The sequence below is a fragment of the Amphibalanus amphitrite genome, unplaced genomic scaffold (assembly GCF_019059575.1).
Source record: "Amphibalanus amphitrite isolate SeventyFive unplaced genomic scaffold, NRLGWU_Aamphi_draft 001533F_arrow, whole genome shotgun sequence".
NCBI classification, from domain to species: Eukaryota; Metazoa; Arthropoda; class Thecostraca; order Balanomorpha; family Balanidae; genus Amphibalanus; species Amphibalanus amphitrite.
Window position 1 is genome coordinate 124,198 of NW_024883026.1, and position 19,497 is coordinate 143,694.

General features: G+C 50.6%; 2 protein-coding genes across 5 annotated transcripts in view; one reads left to right on the forward strand and one right to left on the reverse strand.

Annotated features, from left to right (window-relative positions):
* The window catches only part of LOC122373670 (serine/threonine-protein phosphatase 2A 56 kDa regulatory subunit delta isoform-like), a 43,646-nt gene extending 24,246 nt beyond the window's left edge, over nt 1–19,400 (reverse strand). For all 3 annotated transcript variants that reach the window (XR_006255089.1, XM_043351962.1, XM_043351963.1), the window contains exons 1-2: nt 19,257–19,400; nt 17,608–17,770 (exon numbers count right to left, since the gene is read on the reverse strand). Coding sequence is in view for 2 of the 3 variants with exons in the window: in XM_043351962.1 (XP_043207897.1) it covers nt 17,608–17,692 (85 nt within the window). In the remaining variant the exon portion in view is untranslated. The remainder of the gene's footprint in view (nt 1–17,607; nt 17,771–19,256) is intronic.
* On the forward strand, nt 5,684–13,103 carry LOC122373668. 2 transcript variants are annotated; one of them, XR_006255088.1, is made up of 2 exons: nt 5,684–12,940; nt 13,041–13,103. XR_006255088.1 is itself a non-coding variant. In XM_043351959.1 (2 exons), the coding sequence occupies exon 2, from the start codon at nt 6,385–6,387 to the stop codon at nt 12,004–12,006; it is 5,622 nt and encodes a 1,873-aa protein (XP_043207894.1). In that variant the 5' UTR covers nt 5,684–6,033; nt 6,134–6,384; the 3' UTR covers nt 12,007–13,103. The 2 variants fall into 2 exon arrangements, 1 of the variants encoding a protein (XP_043207894.1); XM_043351959.1 differs by having other exon boundaries at nt 5,684–6,033; nt 6,134–13,103.
* Nucleotides 19,401–19,497: the final 97 nt, after the last annotated feature.

Sequence of the window (19,497 nt, forward strand, 5' to 3'; positions counted from 1 at the left end):
TAAACTCTATATAACCTCAATTGAAATGATACACAAATCCCAGCCAACCTTTTAGCACACAGTCACAGGTACCGCAGGCCTCAATAAATATCAGGGCAGCCGTAAAACGCCGTGCGACGGAGCCTGTGAGCTGTACGGGCGGCGGGCGGGCGTATAGGCGAGCAAGGTCGTATATCGGCTCAATATCGTCGTGCCGGCCCGGACCTGTAGTAATACGACCGACGACCTTCTCCGGGTCGCTGGCGTGGGCCGTGACGGAGCAGCGTCGCCGAGCTCGTAACGGAGCGGCATTACGATGGCCAAAGTCGGGTCATCCAGCCACTACAGCTCAGCTCGACACGCTGCGAGCAGCGTGTATTGATAGCTCACAGGCAGGCCGCCCGTCAGCCTGCGACCCGCCTCAGTCCCGTCCACGGTCGGTCAACACACACGCTGTGTGGTGACAGCCGCGCAGCACGGATCAATGGTAACTCCGGCATCATTTTCCCAGACCAATGCGAAGATACTCTCCAGATCAGTTTTCAGAAAATCCTATATCAGTATTTCCTAATAATATCGTCTCAAAGGGAAAAATAAAAGCGCCGTGTCATTTCCAGCTTCCTAGGGGGACGTCCTAATCAGACGTTTGTGTCTTTCAAGCGCAACAAAAGAACTCCTACTGGCTATGCCGTCTTTTCATCGCTTCGAACTAATCTCCTCACTTTGAAGAGACAAGCCGGGGCCGAATCAGAACTATAGAGTAGTTAAACAAGACAACATGAAAGACGACAGAAATAATTAATAAAATAACGTAAGCTCATTAAAATGCCCACGAAACATTTTATGAGCAAGGGGCAACGACTCGTGGTGTGTTTCATGTGGAATGTGGATGCAAGACCATCGATTGTCACAGATATCGAACCGGGAAGAGAAACCGATGGCATCGATGGCATCAACCATGATAATTGATGACAGATACGGGACTCGGGAGTATGTAAATGGCACATGACCCAAATATTGCATCAACCAAAGAATAATCAAATCGATGACACATGCGATGCGACCAAGTGAACAGCGACAAAACCAGCATTGTTCGCCGTCCGGTGTCCCAGCCGCAGCCCTGGTCGTGAACTGGCCGTGGCCATCTCCGGGCCGGGTGATGTAGGATAGGGGTTCAGTCGGCTACCCCTCCCTCTCCATCGCTCTCTCGGCCCGCCGGGGGCGGCAGCTGGCGCCGACAGCCGCTACCGTCGGTCGGTCAGACGTCCCGTGAGCCCAGTAATGACCTCACACCAGCCGGCGGAAAGGTCACGGCGGGGCGGCCCGGCCGCCGACAATCTCACTCCAAACGACCGTACCCGCCGCACAGAGAGATGGAGAGCAGCTTACGCTGGCGACATAAGGAGAAACGGTCCGTCCGCCTCTGCATAGGCGAGATGACCTATGCGCGAGACAGACGATCCTCGTCCTCACCCGGTCTAGGCTGACGGCTCCCTCCATCCTCCCTGCTCGCGCGGCGGTAGCTGTCCGCGTAGATAAGCGACCCAGAGAATGTCTAACACCTGACGCAACCGAAAATATGAGGAACGCTCGCATCGACCCGACGCAGCCGCAAATATAAGAAAAGCCCATACCAACCTTAGGGACCACGTCAGCCCAAAGTTTCCAAAGTGACTAAAAGGTGCGCTTGGGGAAATGCTTAACCCTATTCCTGGCGGGCTCCGCCGGGACAAGAAACTGGCGGGGGGGGGGGCCGATTCGGCCCCCTTCAGATCTCAAAAACTACACATCGCAGCGACAAACGGTAAACGGCATCGGATACGCACGGTCAAGATCTACAATTTTTACTAAGGTCATTTTCAGGTCAGGTCAAAGATGACGTCACAGGGGTCGAAAAAGTCAAAATGGCGGCGCTAGATATGGAGAGAGTTTTTCTCGAATAACTTTCGAATTAGTCAAGATAGGAACAAACTAAGGGCATCATCGTGATCCTCTCGTCAATCCGCATCGAATGATATATATGTTGACCTCGAAAGGTCAAGGTCAAAGGTTGACCTCAGGTCACGTGACCTCGAGGTCATCATGTATATCATTCGATGCGTCTTGACGAGCTGAACACAATGAGACCATCCACGCGTCTGTATCTTGTTCCTGTACGGAGTTATTGGCCAAAAACCTTTGGTGACCTTTGATGACGTCACATGACCTCACAGCTGCCCAACAGCAAAACAGACCTCAAGGTAGTGAAGGTTGATCGTATATGAAGTCATGTATGGTATATGGGGCCATTCCGACCCGTTTTAGTGGTAAAAACAGGGAGTTGATTTTTCCCCCATTGACTTATAATGAGGAGGTCGCGAAACTGACCTGACCTTAGGTCACCGATATCAAAATTCCGAGATATACGAATTGCACATACTGGTATCCTAACTAAAGCCTGAAGAGAAGAAATTGATCGGTCAAAAACTCTAGCTCTGGCGTGATTGCGAACTTTTCTGAGGTAGGGTCACCAAACCGCCTCTGGTGACCTGACCTGAGGTCAGATCCACTCAAAATTTTCAGACATGTTGCGTAGAAGCCTTTTAGGAAAATTCAGAAAATTTGAGCTTCCTAGCTCAACGCGTTTGGGAGAAATAACCAAAAAACCTCAGGGGGGGGGGCTCCTGAGGCCCCCCCCCCCCCGCCAGGAATAGGGTTAAACCATTGGAAGACCCATCTGTCCAATGTCCATTCACGGAAACGCATCGATTCTCAAGAAAGCATTGAGCTATAAGTGCATTCAACGAATTGAAGACTGGGCAGCCGATCCGGATTCCATAACGTAAAATAATGAAAATAAATGCAAAGCGCACTCGGATATTAAAATCCACTATTCAGACCTCAATCAGGATCGCTCGACCGAACTATATCAGATATCGGTTCGGACCAATGGAGCACATCGGACCGGACCACTGGTAGGTCCGGTCCGGTACAGGCACCGGACCGGAAGCTACCTACCTCGCATACTGCAGAGACCAAGAGCGCATGAAGGGATGACGGCGGCAGGACCACAACCCGCAACAGAGACGAGGCAAAGCACGGTAACGCGTTCGCTGACGCCACCCACAATCACTGCACCAGCCGGCCGGCCGGCGGCGACACTGGTCTGTGGCAGTGCGGTCGTCGCCGGCCGGCCCGGCCCGACTGGGGCCGATGTCCACCGGGCTCGGAGGAGCGGCCCGCACCGGACAGGTCCCGTCTCCCCGTCCGTCCCTCCCGGACGGCGCGGAAGGCCGGTCGGACGGGTCCCCGGACACAGCCGGATCTCCGCCCGGACAATGCAGCGATCGGAGTAAATGTTGGACAGTTGGGCACGGTCCGCGCCTTTACTCGAAAGCATGTGGGGACGATACGTTGGAATCGGTAGCATTTTTAGCAAAGATAAGAGCTAAATGCACCAATCGGTCGGAACAATGACAGACATAGCTTAAATTGGCCTTGACTCATTGTACCTTCTAACCATAAACCTACCAATTTTGATCATTCCATCCTAATTGTATGAATTCAACGATTGCATTGTTAATAGTTATAAAACGTTTATTAGTGCAAACGAGCTTCACACACAAAAAATAATGCTGTTTACACACATAGGCAACCGGCTCCTGCATGACGGCGCCTGTGAAACTATACCCGCTGTGAGCCGCCCGTGCGTCTTTCGTGCTAAATATGGTGTGAAGCCGCAGCCTTAGCATGCACATTTGTATGCACAAACTAGCCTTTATTTACATGTTCTTCGCCGTGTTATAAAAGCCAGGGCTACATTTTCCTGGTCTGAAAAAGCGATAACAGTTTAGTCTGCCATCGAATTCAACTTATGTATTGCCATCCTTCTCACACTGAATCGCGGCAAAAATAAGATATGGTTAAAATAAGGATAAATCAAACCGTTCATGGAGTTTTGACTCTAAGCCTGACCATTCTCACGATGTTACTTACACGTCACTGTGCAACCAAGTTTAGTAAGTAAATTCGCTTTGAAAAGCTGCATCTCATAGAGAAGGTTGCTGCAGCGCGAAATATTGGTGGAACATCTGTAACCGCAACATTACAAACAAAAACGTCTTGCCGCATAGATCACGTCTGTCACTATAGGCTTCTTTTGCCTGTCCATTTCCATCACTTCCGACCCTGCCGATAGGTGGCCGGACTTCACATTGCTGTTCCAAACGCAGCAGCGGCAGCAGTTACAGAAATATAGCTGGCAGTAGCGTAAAAGGCCACTACCACTGATGAGGTGACGGCTGTAAAAGGTCACAGCACACATACATTTCTGCCAGTGGCACGTTACCGAGGCCAAATATAGCAGCATCGGCGGCCGATGCGTCTTCCGCGAGCAGGAACCAAAAGAGTACGCCGGGAGGCGGAGAAACACGCAAGCAGCCATTACCCAACTTCAGCTTGACATCTCATGATGGTTGAACCAGAAAGACCAAGTTATCACATATTTATTTACGTGATCTCGGACCAGTTGTATGAATTCACATATATGTCACCTGTATTATATCTCACTTACAGGACAAGATATTTTGTAGCATAGATAACATGAATCATATTATCCAGGCTTGTAGGCATTCAGCGTTGTCAACCCTTATCAAACTATCTACACTTTATCAACGTTACCATCTCCCGCCAGTCTATGGGATGGCCGTTATCTGGAGACAAACATCCAAGCGGTGTATACCGGCTCTTAAGTCTCACCAGCTCCTGGTGGCTGACCTTTCTCCGTAGATCAGACCTCGAGAGGAGGAGAGGGAGGGGGCTCCTCTGGGGCGGCGCGGGAGCGGTCGATACCAGCTCCTAACGAGCACCTGTTGGAGGCGGCTTCCCCACCCCCGCCCGACGCCGAGTCGATCCCAGATGAAGCCACGCCCGGGTGGTAGCTGACTGAGACTGCTCGGAGCACTGGACAGAGGTCTTCCGAACACGTCTTCCTAGGTCATTAGCGGCACCAAGTTTTGGAGAGAATGTTTTACGTGCAGTGGTGAAAAGTTGAACTTTTCTAGTTGCAAGTGTACCGCTCGATGATGGTAACCAGATTGTTTTCGCCAAATACGGACGTCCAATTCTAACTTACGGTGGAGGCGCCCAACGATGACTTTTCAGCCTAAAAAAAAAAAAATGTTGAGTCTTTGGCAAGTCAACGTCAAAAACAAAGTTTTGTAAATGTCCGCGTCAAATCATTTCAGATCAGTGACAAATGCGTAGTGTAGTCGCTCACGATCATCCCGTCCTGATCCTACCCCATCCGTCCTGATACCACCCATGCCTGTCCGGCACACCCAGCTTGGCTCGCCACCACCCACAGCCGGCGGGCCTCCGAACCCGCCCTCTGCCGCCCCTCCCAAACTGTTCCTGGCGTTACCGAGCGGCGGGTGGCCGATTATTGCCCGACAATAAAGATAGTGACACCTACTCTAAAACAGACGGGCATCGGGGCCAGCAGAGCGGGCCACACGGACCGAGGGCAGAGCCACCGTGCCCCCTGATGATATCGGTTTTCACAGTACGCAAGCGAAGGAAAAACTCGGGGCATTCAATCCATTCCCAACTATAGAACGATGCACCATTCGTGAAAACTAATCAATCGCAGAACGACATATCGATGGCGATGATTAATCCTTGACGCAGCCCTTTACCGGCGCAAAAAGTAGATGTTGACTGTCGCGACCTCGATTATCGCTGCTGTGGAGCAGGAGCGACTTATGCACGAGGTGGCGAAAAATGTTTTATTTGTGTAAATATTTGAAAATTGAAAAGGCAAAATATGAGAAGAATTTGAAAGCCAGTGAGCTTTTGGGCTATTGAGTTAATAAGCCCATTATTTTGATTGGAAGATGTGAAATTACGACTTATATTTCAACTAAATTTGTACAAGTTACCGAAGCCGAGAATAACGAAGACACGAACGAAGAACGAACTTCCTGAAACGAAACAGAACTTTTGTTTATATCGATAAATGTATAAGCCTGAACAAGTGAACATTCATCACCGCCGAGGCGACATGAGTAACGTTTGGTAAGTGTGCGGACTGTTCCAGTGGCGGTGATCTTGGCGCTGTGTTTATGTGTTATTTGTTCCGTCATTGTGTCAAAATCGTGTTGTTGTTTTTTCGCAGAAACCGTTTGCCAAGCCAAAATTGAATATATCTCTCAGGACGGGCTGTGCTGCACCACTAAATGATTTTGATTCATTTAACCAGCCGTCATTTTAACTACACACTCTCACAAACCATAAAACGCGCTTCAATCACTCACGGCGGTGACGACAGTTTCAAACGCTCAAAGGTCTCTGTCATACATCCCTCTCAGTTATCTGACTTATTTCGCTGAATTGTTAATCCAAGAAGTTTCTTAGCTAAAAACAGTCATGTCTGAGGCATCATCGAAGGGGAAACAAAGCCGTCAGTACGCGTTGGCAAAACTCACAAGACTCAGACGAAGGGCACAAGTCGCGGTCGATGCTAAGGGGAGCCGGACTAGTCTGCTGAAAATGATGTCTGAGCTCGATGAAGCTTTGGCGAATTTGCAAGTAAAAAATGATGAATATATCGAAACTCTCGATGGTGCAGATGAAATAAAGAAGGCCCAAAGCTATGTGGCAGAAGCAGAATGTCAGTACCATGATACAATGGATCAGATAGAGAAGGCATTGGTGGATAGGAAGGACGAACCGGATGCATCAGCCAATGGCTCCGAGTGTTCTTCAGTCTCTCACATATCTGAAGCAAAGAAAACGGAAATAATATTGAAAGTTAAAGAAATGGAGCTGCAGCAGCTTAAAAATCGACATGATAGAGAACGAAAAGAAGAAGAGTTGAGAAGAGTAAATGAACTTGAAAATGCGAGAGATACACAAGCAACAGCGGAGTTAGAAGCAAAGTTAACACTCGCTGCCGAAAATGAATTGCAATGGGAGAGGCGTGATGATTTTGTCGATAGACCCTGTGTGGATATGGAAGGAAATCCAAGCCGTCAAGTGACGGGAGAGCCCAACCCTGTTGATTCAACATCCTCCGCTCCTGCCGCCGCTGGATTCCAGCGGGCCATACATACTGGACATCACGCTGGTACCGATGGCGGTCTGTTGAAGAATCTCCCCAGGTTAGAGCTAACCAAGTTCAGTGGAGCTCCCGGGGAATGGCCGCGCTGGTTTGCGCTTTTCCAAACTCTGGTTGGCAATCAGTCTGCCCTGACTGACACAGAGAAGATGGCGCATCTCCAGGGCGCCGTCATTGGTCCAGCTCAAAAAACAATCTCCGGAATGCTTTATGACGGTCGACTTTACCGCGCCGCTATAGCTGCGCTACAAGATCGCTATGGAAGAGAGGAAGACATTGTGCATTCGAATTTAGCAGCTGTTTTTTCCTGTCCTTCGCCGAGATATTTAGATCCCGAATCAACCGATCGGTTCCACGCGGCCGTTCATTCTGCCGTCTCGGTCTTGGAAAATCTGGGTTATGAAAGTGACTTGCATAGCTCAGAGAACTTGCATAACGTGGCGAGAAAACTCCCCTCTGAACTGAAGAGAGAGTGGGGCCAATATGTGCTTGATTTGGAGCCCTCCAGACCAACGTTGGTAAATTTTGATATGTGGCTGCGTCGGCAAGTACGGGTAGCTATAAATTACGCGGCAGTGGCAACAGAAGAAAACCGACAGAGTCGAGCCAAAAAACATGACGTGACTGCTGTTCCGCTTCGCAGAGCCGCCCTCAGCACTGAAGTGGAACATTCCGGGGCCTGTATATACTGTGGAGAAAAACATAACGTAGACACATGCCCCTCATTCTTAGAGAAGGACGCAAATCGAAGGGCCGAAATTGTCGCTTCTTCTGACGTCTGCTTCTATTGCCTCAAACGGGGGCATAGGGCGCGCTATTGCAGAACAGCCAGGCCGTGCGGTCTAGAGGGATGCAGGATGCGTCATCATCGTTTGCTGCATGGGAGCCAGAGGGTACGGCGACCTATCCCAGAAGCAGAGGCCAGGCGGATCGAGGACACGGCGGACAGCCCCGGTACTCGAGTTATAGCTGCTGCGTCCAAGCCTGACCACGGCGCAGCCACCTTGCTTCAGGTCGTGCGTGTTCGCATTCTGGGAAATGAAGGGCGGTCCCGGGCCGTGAACGCACTTCTCGATCCCGGATCACAAACATCACTTTGCTGTGAAGAAGTTCTTACTGATCTTGGACTGACCGGAGAGAAACAAGGACTCCAACTCCAAACGGTGAGAGGTCGCGGCACGGAACAAATTTCCCATAGGGTGACATTGAGTCTTGTCCCCGCCCACGAGCCATGGTCAAAACCCATATTTGTCTCGGAGGCATTTTCAGTTCCCGATTTGTACGTTAAAACTCCGAGTCTTGAAAAGCGCATGCAAAGCTGGAAACACATTCGTGATCTTGACATAGCCGGTTACAATGGACAAAAGGTTGAGCTTCTTCTTGGGGCTAATGTTATCGAGGCTGTACTTCAACTGGAGGCTAGGATGGGCAAACCCGGGGAGCCTGTCGCCGTTAAGACGGCATTTGGTTGGGCGCTCTCCGGCTCACTGCACAATCTTGTCCCTGAGCATGTACGGCAGATTATGTTGGTTCAAAAAACAGAGTCAGAAGAGGTGCCAGTCTATGTCCAAGAATGGTGGAGTACTGAATGTTTTGGTACAAAATACGTGGATAAAACATCAATGTCTACCGAAGATAGACGAGCCATACAGATTTTAGACGAGACTACGATGAAAGTTGGGGACCGTTACGAGGTGGGCCTGTTGTGGAAAACAGACGATGTTCATTTGCCTAACAACTACCATATAGCTTACCATCGCCTACTTTCAACTGAGAAGAACATGAGCAAGAATTCAGAAAAGGCGGCAGCATACGATGAGGCGCTCATGGGATACGTTAAGAAGGGTTATGCGCGCAAGTTGACACAAGAGGAAGTTGAAGCTGCCAAGATGAACCCCAAGACATGGTTTCTCCCACATCACGGGGTTTCAAATCCTAACAAGAAAAAGTTGCGTGTAGTGTTTGATGCAGCAGCATCATGTCAAGGAACGTCACTAAATGACAATCTTCTCACAGGGCCAGACTTGCTGCAAAACCTGGTGGGGATCCTCATCCGCTTCCGTGAGGAACGTGTAGCAATTATGGGGGATATCACCGAGATGTTCCATCAAGTGAAGATGCGAGTCGAAGATCAGCCCGCGCTGACGTTTCTGTGGAGAGGCGGGGACACGTCTAAGACGCCCGACCATTACAGGATGCTAGTGACCATATTTGGCGCTAGATGTAGTCCAGTGGCAGCCAGCTACGTCCTTCAGAGAACCGCAGATGACCACAGGGATGACGCAGAATCTGCTGTTATCGTCTCAGCGATACGTCAAAGCTTTTATATGGACGATTTTTTGCATTCGGCTACTAGAACAGTCGAGAAAGCCAAAATGATAAAAAATGGAGTCACGGAAATAGTTGGTCAGGGAGGATTTGTACTGGCAAAGTGGGTAAGCAGTCACTCAGAGGTTCTTGAAGATTCAGAATACAACTCTGGTATTCCCGCCGTTGATTTAATGCGTCAAAAGGGAGATTTGGAACGGGCACTGGGATGTGTTTGGATACCGGAAATGGACCTGATCGGTGTCAAGAGCCGCTTTACAGAGGTACCAGAGACGAAACGAGGAGTGCTTCGACGAGTGGCAATGATTTTTGACCCGCTTGGTATTGTTGCCCCATTCACGCTACGCGCCAAAATACTGGTACAGCGACTGTGGTCACTAAACTACGGCTGGGATGACCAACTGCGGGCAACTGAGCGCCATGAATTTCTTGAATGGGAATCCGAGATTCACTACCTTGAAAATATCCGCATTCCTCGCTGTTATAAAGCAAGGCTGACACAAGAACCAGATGAATACCAGCTTCATGTGTTTTGTGACGCATCAGAAGCGGCCTTTGGCGCTGTGGCGTACGTTAGAATGACGAACGAGCGCCGTGGGGAAGGTGAGCAGACGGCTCTTTGTTCATTCGTTATGGCGAAAACACGACTAGCACCACTGAAACAGCTCACCATAGCTCGACTGGAGTTGCAAGCGGCGGTGTTAGCCTGTAGACTGGCTGCAAGTATCAAACAGTCAATCACCTACCATCTCTCCCGTACTCTGTACTGGACAGATAGCAAGATCGTACTGGCTTACGTCCAGCATGAGAGCCGCCGCTTTCATACGTTCACGGCGAACAGAGTTGCCGAAATATTGGACTTATCCTCCTGCGAAGATTGGAAGCACGTCCCGGGCCATTTGAACCCAGCGGATGCCTGTTCCCGCGGAGCCTCCGGCGCCACGTTGAATGACCTAGAGTCATGGTGGGAAGGTCCAGAATTTCTGAAGAAAACTGAAGAATTTTGGCCCTCTCAAGGAATGGGTTCATCAGATCTGGACCACGCCGATCCAGAGGTGAGAAGGACTCCGCATATTTTGAGCACTCAGGTCCAGACATACCGGTCAGTACTGCCAGATCCAGCACGATTTTCGTCATGGAACAAGTATACTAGAATCGTAGCATGGATCAAAAGATACATCGACAACCTGAAAGCCGCTGTGCAAAAACGTACGTTGGTTCTTACAGCACTGAATGGTCCTGAAATCGAGTCGGCAAAAATGATGATTTTGAAAGACGCGCAGCAGCGAGCATTTTCAACTGACATCAAAAAGATAGCAACAAGCGGTTCAGTGCATCCCTCCAGCCCTCTGCTGAGCGTGTCACCTATGCTGGATGAACAGGGACTTTTGCGAGCCGGCGGCCGTCTCTCCCTCGCTCCTATATGTGAAGATGCTAGACATCCAGTCATCCTAAGTAGAAAGGATGAGGTGACGCGCATGCTAATACAAGACGCCCATGAACGAGCATTGCATGCTGGAGTGGAGCACACGCTGAGTATGATCCGCAGCAAATATTGGATACCGAGGGGTCGAGCGACCGTGAAACACGTGCTGTATGCGTGCTCCTTCTGTCGGAATAGGAGGGCGAAGCCGTCTCAGCCGAAGATGGCAGATCTGCCGCGACACCGTTTTGACACGACCCGCCCATTTCACTGCGTCGGCTTAGATTTCTTCGGTCCGCTGCAAGTGAAGAAATTCCGGAAGACCGAGAAACGCTGGGTCCTTTTGGTAACATGCTTGAGCACCCGAGCTGTTCACCTAGAAGTTGTGTGGTCACTAGACACTGACAGCTTCCTCATGGGCATGAGGAGATTTTTTGGACGTCGAGGCAAGCCATCAGTGGTCTATTCGGACAACGGTACGAACATAGTAGCCGGTGAAAAGGAGATGAGAACTGCAATCAAGGAGTGGAACCAGTCTCAAATTTTGGACGAGCTCAGCCAAGAACAGATCGAGTGGCACTTTAATCCTCCCACGGCGAGCCACATGGGAGGTATATGGGAACGCCTTGTAGCGTCTGTGAAGAGAGCCCTGCGAGTTGTGCTGGGTCGGCAAGTCGTGACAGACGAGGTTCTGTCGACAGCCCTGGTAGAAGTCGAGTATGTCGTCAACAGTCGACCAATAACATACTGCAGCGGCGACGCAGATGACCCCGAGCCACTGACTCCGAATCATTTCCTGTTGGGCTCGCCAGAACTGTATCTGCCGCCAGGATCAACTGATGACTCAGCTCTACTGAGCAAGAGAAGGTGGAAACATGCTCAAGTGATCGCCAACCACTTCTGGACAAGATGGAGGAAAGAATACCTCCCGAATCTGATGCGACGTGAAAAATGGGCACTTGGAACCGGAGATATTGAAGTCGGGGATGTTGTCATGATGGTGGACGACCAAGCCCCACGGGGGTACTGGCCGCTAGCGACCGTGACCCGCACTACGCCAAGCGCTGATGGCCACGTCCGCTCCTTGCAACTCAGAACTGGCAATGGTTTGACTTACCAACGGCCAGCAAACAAAGTGTGCTTCCTCGAACGACCTCAGGAAGCAGCAAACCAACTATAAGAAAGACAGAAGGAACGAATGTGTGGTGATCCTGATGCCAAGGAATATGATCCAAGAATGGCACTGAACATGCACAAATAGACACACAAACACAAAGTAACAGCAAGTACAGCAGATTAGTTTGCAGTCACCACATCATACACATCATTCACATCATTCATATCATGTAACATATGCCAGCGCTAGTCTCGGCGATAGACTTTCAGATAGACACACCCTGATGACCTAGTCCGCACAGCCCGTCCGCCAAGACAGCCGTCCGACTACTGCGCCGTTATCTCTGCACCTGTGGACGTCAACGGGAGAACGTCATCCTGGCTGGATCAGCTCGACACCATGGGGCCTTACGAGAATGTCTGAGGCGCTTCCGTCATGCAGGAAGGATCGACATCAGCTGGTGACCCAGGAGCAGCAGACGAGAGAGAGCGAGCGGTATGGTGTGCTGGACTGGTGCAGAGACGGAACTTGAGCGGCCCACTTCACGGCCCCTTCACTGACGTTACGTGCTTTCTTGAAGGGGCCGCTGATGACGCTGACGTATAGTGTTCCCAAGAGGTGGGACACTGGCGGGGGGAGGGTGTCGCGACCTCGATTATCGCTGCTGTGGAGCAGGAGCGACTTATGCACGAGGTGGCGAAAAATGTTTTATTTGTGTAAATATTTGAAAATTGAAAAGGCAAAATATGAGAAGAATTTGAAAGCCAGTGAGCTTTTGGGCTATTGAGTTAATAAGCCCATTATTTTGATTGGAAGATGTGAAATTACGACTTATATTTCAACTAAATTTGTACAAGTTACCGAAGCCGAGAATAACGAAGACACGAACGAAGAACGAACTTCCTGAAACGAAACAGAACTTTTGTTTATATCGATAAATGTATAAGCCTGAACAAGTGAACATTCATCACCGCCGAGGCGACATGAGTAACGTTTGGTAAGTGTGCGGACTGTTCCAGTGGCGGTGATCTTGGCGCTGTGTTTATGTGTTATTTGTTCCGTCATTGTGTCAAAATCGTGTTGTTGTTTTTTCGCAGAAACCGTTTGCCAAGCCAAAATTGAATATATCTCTCAGGACGGGCTGTGCTGCACCACTAAATGATTTTGATTCATTTAACCAGCCGTCATTTTAACTACACACTCTCACAAACCATAAAACGCGCTTCAATCACTCACGGCGGTGACGACATTGACCGTACTGGCTCAACAATCAACAGATACCGTCGCCAGTACGACCAGAGGCTGGCGGGGCATCAGCCAGCAAGGCGGTTCCTGCTGCCAACGTTAGAATCTCCTCCAGAGTTTTATGATAGAGATATGATGAGAACCAGAGACTACGCGAGTATCCCAGCTGATCCCAGTGTAGCCCAGCCGGATAATATCCAGCAGCCCACCCTGGCCATACCGAATCACACAGCCGAGGTGAATAGCGGCCGGCGACACAGACCCGACTCGCCGGGACCTCACTAATTAGTTCGATGTGCCGTCCGTTCGACCCTGTCAGGCCGCTACCAGTACCGCCAAGCCAGCGATGACGCGGCGACAGTAGCGATGACGCGCGCAGTGCCACTCGTGACCGTGCACTCATGATGAAACGGACAGAGTGGCTTCAGGCCTTGTCAAGGGACGGCGACGGCGTCGGTGCGACAGAACAGCACGCAACGGCCGTAGTGACGTCATCCGCCATGAATAGCTTCACGCAAATACAAGGTGACCAGGAGGCAGTCTTCATTAGAACTACCCTAAACATGCGAACTATCTATACACGAGGATGTGCGAAATCATGCAGGATGAGTTGGATGAGCAACTGTGCAATTGAAATGTCGAAGACTTCGTGATCAATTGCTTGTGGTCTAAGTGCCGCATCAGTACGTGCATGAGTTGGACGCCATGGTTTACGTAACGACGAGTTTTCGTACAGGAATATCTAATGAATCGAATTCATTCCTGACAAAACATGAGTTTCTTCTCCACGAGTTATTAGCAAGTCTAAATCTAAGCTTCCTACTCCCTGTGCTGTGACTTGCGCTAACAACCGGGCCCACAAACCGCCAGACGGATACAACTATTACCGAAGCCAGCCGAAATCCGAGAAAGTAGGGTCGTTCTAAAAACCAACCCTTGCTCTCCCTGCCCTAACGCCTTCTGTCTTGCCGTAGCGATACAAACTTGCAGGATGCGTCTGGTGCCCTGAAACCCCCTACATGTGACTATTAAGTATCCGTAACGCTACGTCGATTTCAGCCCACGATCATAAATAGAGTGGTCAGCGCTACAGCTCCGTAGCGCCCAGCTTTGATCTCACGTGAGGCTACGGATACTCCCGAATCAATCGGTTCACACACCACACCGGGGTCAGCGGGTGACCCGACCCTGTTGCACAGCATAACGCCGCCAATAGCACGGACGCGCTAAAATCAAACGACCACCAATTAACCCCATTTCGCGTCAAGCCCCCACGGCTCGCCGGGGATGCCACAAGCTTACGGGAGGTCAGGTCAGACGGGCCCGATCAGCCGCTGTCAAGCGGAGCTATTTTGGGAAAGTCCGGCCACCTTTTGATGACTGCCATTAAAGACCTCATGGATTGGGCTCACTGCCAAAGCCTGCCAGTTCGACAGCGTGCACTGCTGGCCGTTCGCGGATCATAGCTGCACTCGTTTCGTGCGGGTTTGAACGAAGAACGAGGTAAACGCAGACCGATCACGACCATTGGCGCCGATGCGTGGCTCGGACAGCGACGTCGACACGCGAAACGCTCGTTTGATTATTAAACAGATCGATGGGGACAAATCGATCAAGGATGACGTCTTCGGTATGGTTGTTCAGCTTTGACTCAACTCCGAATGAACACTGGTCCAGTCCTCACACACCTCCTATTTAGCTTCTGCTCAACTCATGCTTGATCATAACTCAGTTCCTGCAAAACTCAGTCTCAGCTCCTGTTCATATCTCTCTCAGCCTTGTGTGACTTCACACGCAAACATGCGACACTCGATTGACAAAAACGCGCCTTTATCATTACCGAGACCGAGCGCGCGTGACGCGGCCAGCCAAGTAGTTAGTTGATGCGACCTCTGGCAATTGGCTGCCAAAGGTCTCAGAAAAGGGATGAGTCGTTGGGCTCCCTAGTCGGACGGGGGCTAAAGGTCAGCATATGGCAAAGCATTGATTTTATAATGCCCTGGGTCACCTGATGATCGATAGCCGTATTGAGATTGACGACCCCGCGAGTTGCGTAGCTCAAACGACCTATGAGTGATTTTACTGCTTCGATTAAGTCGCGTGGAAATTGCGAGTCAAAGTCCTCTTGCAACGAAATATTACAATGAGTGCAGGTTCAAGGTCGAAAGGATCGATTCGCCACTGCCTTTGACAGGCAATGTCACAATTCACAGATGATAAAAGTGACGACTGAGGTATGCACCGAACAGTGAAGCCCACTCCCGCCTTTACAGTGCCGGCAGCAACCGCTCAAAGCGCTGATAGCTGCAGTGTCTACGGTACGGTTAGTAACATATTTAGCAAAGTTCTAACGCCTATTGGAGAAAGAAGATGTGCAAGATACGAATCAATATGGGATGCTGAGAGCTGTGGGGGATTGTCAAGACCAGAAACCACCCATTGATGTCCAAACTTAACCTGTTATCAATGTGACCTATCCCTCAATAAACCCCAACTCCCTCCCTCCCCCTCGAACTGCCTTGCTGGTTGGTTCCCCGACCCACCCCCAATTAGCTCGTTTACCGAGCCACATGTCTGTTGCGCTGGCTCATCTCTGGGCCGGCTGCCCGCCATCGGATAGAGGCGTACTGCGAAATAATCAGTGTCAGATGACCATCATGCGCCGGGACTGGGGTGGGGGAGGCCGCCGCTACCGCCGCCGCTGTATCAGGATCGATGGGCCTACGTCACTGCGCTGCCTGCCGGTCGGCCGACCGCCGCCCGAACTGAGAGCGGGGACACTGAGCCGCTCGCGCCGAGCGGGTCACTGGGTCAATCACAGCCCGGTCCGACAATGAAAGTGAGCCGTCTGGAACGCGCACAGACTGCTGCGGGTGCTTCGATAATAGCGGGCTTCCCGGCAGTGACAGGCTATGATAAATTCAAAATGTTACATATAAACGATTTCAATAGGTACCGAGAAAAAACAAAACTAGGAGAACCGGGTGATTTGATTCGTCTTTGTTGACAAATGTTGGTGACCATGATGTTGGTCAATACAAATGTTGGTCATTTGCCATCTTATGGTGCTGCCTTTCGCACCATTTCTATTCTCTTTACCAGAACTGTGATCATTCGAAAGTCTTTCCAAAAAGAGCATTGCATTATCTATCCAAGGTCCATCATTCACACCATTCACGAGCATCTCCATAGTGGAAAATCGATCAACACTATAAAGACAGCGGTAATACAATTACGTGCCGGCAATAGCACACGGGTCGAAGGGCAGCATAAAAGACGGCAGACACTGTGCCTTTCGCCGATGGACGGCCCGTTCTGACACAGTTGAACAGTCTCAGCGTGACCCCTCGACCTCTGCAGACTGCCTCTCGACCCCGGAGGTCGGTTAACGACCCGGAGAGTGTGACTGGACGAGTTGTAAAGTAGTGGGTCAGAGCCGCACGACATGCAGAAGAAACCCGGGCTCTGACACCCTAGTCATTGATAGTCATATTGAATGTCACCAAATGCAAAGCACTGTCGACGAATGTAAAGCAGCACGAACTTCGACGATCCATTTATCCCCACCTGGCACTAGAATTTCAATGCTGCTCAATCGCAGTAAGTTGCCTGGGGACGGACAACGAGCATTTCAGTCGTATCCAAAACGATGAGAGGAACTACTTAGCTCATCCCCGTACCCAAGCTCACCTAATCAGCACAGCTCAGCCGCTGACAAGAGCATCCCTCTTGGCCAGTGTGCTGTACTACTGCTGTAGCCAACACCAGCGGTGGGGCTAGTCGGTTCCAGGTAAGTCGGGCAAGGCCGCCACGGCCCACGCCGGTACCCTACCGCCGCGATAGCCGCTCCCCGGGTGGTGACGCCAGGCGCGCCGGCCGTACTCGGCACGAACGGACGGGTGAGCGGGCGTACGGACGGACGGACGGACGGACGGAGTGACGAACGGACGAAAGAATGGATGGATGGATGAAATGGCACAGGGACTGTGTCAGATTGTCGGATAGATTGCCCGTCGGACGGACAGGAAAATAAGAGGCCCTCAGGAGGAGCTACCTATCGTGCAGCTCGCTCGATCCCCATCGAAATACGAAATCACGCGGCGCCAGAAGTGTGACAACCCTGGCACGGGGCGAGAGTCGAGCTCGAGCCAGAGCAGTGGCCGCGACCTCTGACACGGAGCCACGGATTGGGCCGATCGATTCGGAACAGAACAGGCTACCGCAGCAGCGCAGCCTGAGCAGCTCCTCCGGTAAAGCGAATAAATACAGCACCAGAAAACGGAACAGAATGATGGCCGAGGATAGGAGGCGCGCATACGAAAAGACAGAACGTGCTACAGTGAATGCAAGACCTCGCCTCGCCAAATCCCCAAACACATCACATGACCTTCACCCCCTCCGACCGGGCTGGGGACTGACCTTTGAAGCTGGGCAGCTTCTCGAGCTCCCGGTTCCTGGGCAGGTTGAAGCGGGAGGAGCTCTGGCGGCGGTCCTTGCGCATCATGGGGCTGGCGCCGTAGGGCACCTTGCTGAGAGCGGTGGGCGGCGGGGCGCCGGCGGCACCGGCGGCTGCCCGCTGGCCCTGCGGACACCGGCGGCGCGGTCATCACCGGCCCGCTGCACCAGTACCCGGCAAAATACCAACACTAGCGCTCTAGGTTGTGGGGAAGGGGTACCATCCCTTTCCGAGATTCCTTGTCAGTTGAGGCTTATCGCTATCAGAAAGGCACCGGCCAGGAAGTTCCTAGGCGGCAGCACGGCGCAATCACCTGGCAGCTAAATATGAAGAGGGAAAGCCGTAATTACAATATAATCAAGCATTACGCCGTGTGCCGTGGGCATGGAAAAGAAATGTATTTCTCATCCATGCCAAAGCTAAAAAACTCGGTCTTATGAGCATTAATCGTAGCTAAAGCAGAGCAAAGTGGGAAGTCCCCAAAAGCCCCAATATACCAAGTTAGACAGCAGTGAGAAGCTTTTAACATAGAGAGCTCTCTTGCGGTTACAGTGCCAATCACAAAGCGGTTACGCTCCTCGGTGACTAGACAAGCCGGGCGCGGGCTTGGCGTATCAGCTACACCACTGACACAGCTTATCGTGATAGATTGGCCATAAAGCGTGCTGTATCCCGGCACATTTTCAGGACAAAAGGCAAACATCATAAATGAACTGTGACATCATCTCTCGTTTGAATGTCTTAAACGAAATTAAGTGTCACGGTCAAAATTGAAGCGGTGTAGCACAGTGAACGTTCCATTTTTGAAAACTTAGAAGAAAGTGTAGGTAGTTCATCAAAAACTCAAATGAGTGAATGATCAGATTGACAGAGCCAAGGCCCACATAGGCCCCGGCCCCTTAAAATGCCAAAGTTTAACATGCCCATCAAATGCCGACACAGCCTGTCCCACTCAACCGACTTTAACAGGCCAAGTAATTGCACATTATTTGTATCATGTAATGTTCCCTAGTAGTTAAGTAATCTTGGGTGCTTCTACCAACCGCGGACTATCCACGTCAGGAGTTTCATATATCGGGTGCGGGGGCGGCTCGAACCCGACCTCTCACTGCTGACTGCTGAGTCCATTACTCTACCAAATGAGCTACAGGACAGACAAATATTTAAGGGTGGTACAGCATTTAGTGCCGGAGAGGGAGAGGGAGAGGGAGAGGGAGAGGGAGAGGGAGAGGGAGAGGGAGAGGGAGAGGGAGAGGGAGAGGGAGAGGGAGAGGGAGAGGGAGAGAGAGAGAGAGAGAGAGAGAGAGAGAGAGAGAGAGAGAGAGAGAGAGAGAGAGAGAGAGAGAGAGAGAGAGAGAGAGAGAGAGAGAGAGAGAGAGAGAGAGAGAGAGAGAGAGAGAGAGAGAGAGAGAGAGAGAGAGAGAGAGAGAGAGAGAGAGAGAGAGAGAGAGAGAGAGAGAGAGAGAGATGACTGATTAAGGTATTTGTAGGTAATCATCAAGCCAATGATGCATTAAACTTGACAAAAAAGTAATGACCACTAGGGGCAATACAAGCCAATAAAAGAGCACAACAAACAAAACGAGAACTATATGCAAGCTTTCATACCTACCTCTTCATTGGAAGATGGTGACTCCTTCTTGCTTGAGTCCTGAGAAAAGAAAAAATCATGTTTGTAAGAATGAAAGTACTGGGAACATTGAAAGTACTGAGAACAAGAAAATGTTACACTGATTTCTTGTAAATTTACAGCAAGTTATCTAGCCGTTATAGGTATCTTTGTGTTTCATGCAGCTAGGTATTAGGAGCTCAAAGTATTATCGACTGATTTGATCGTTCTTGAACTTTTCAAA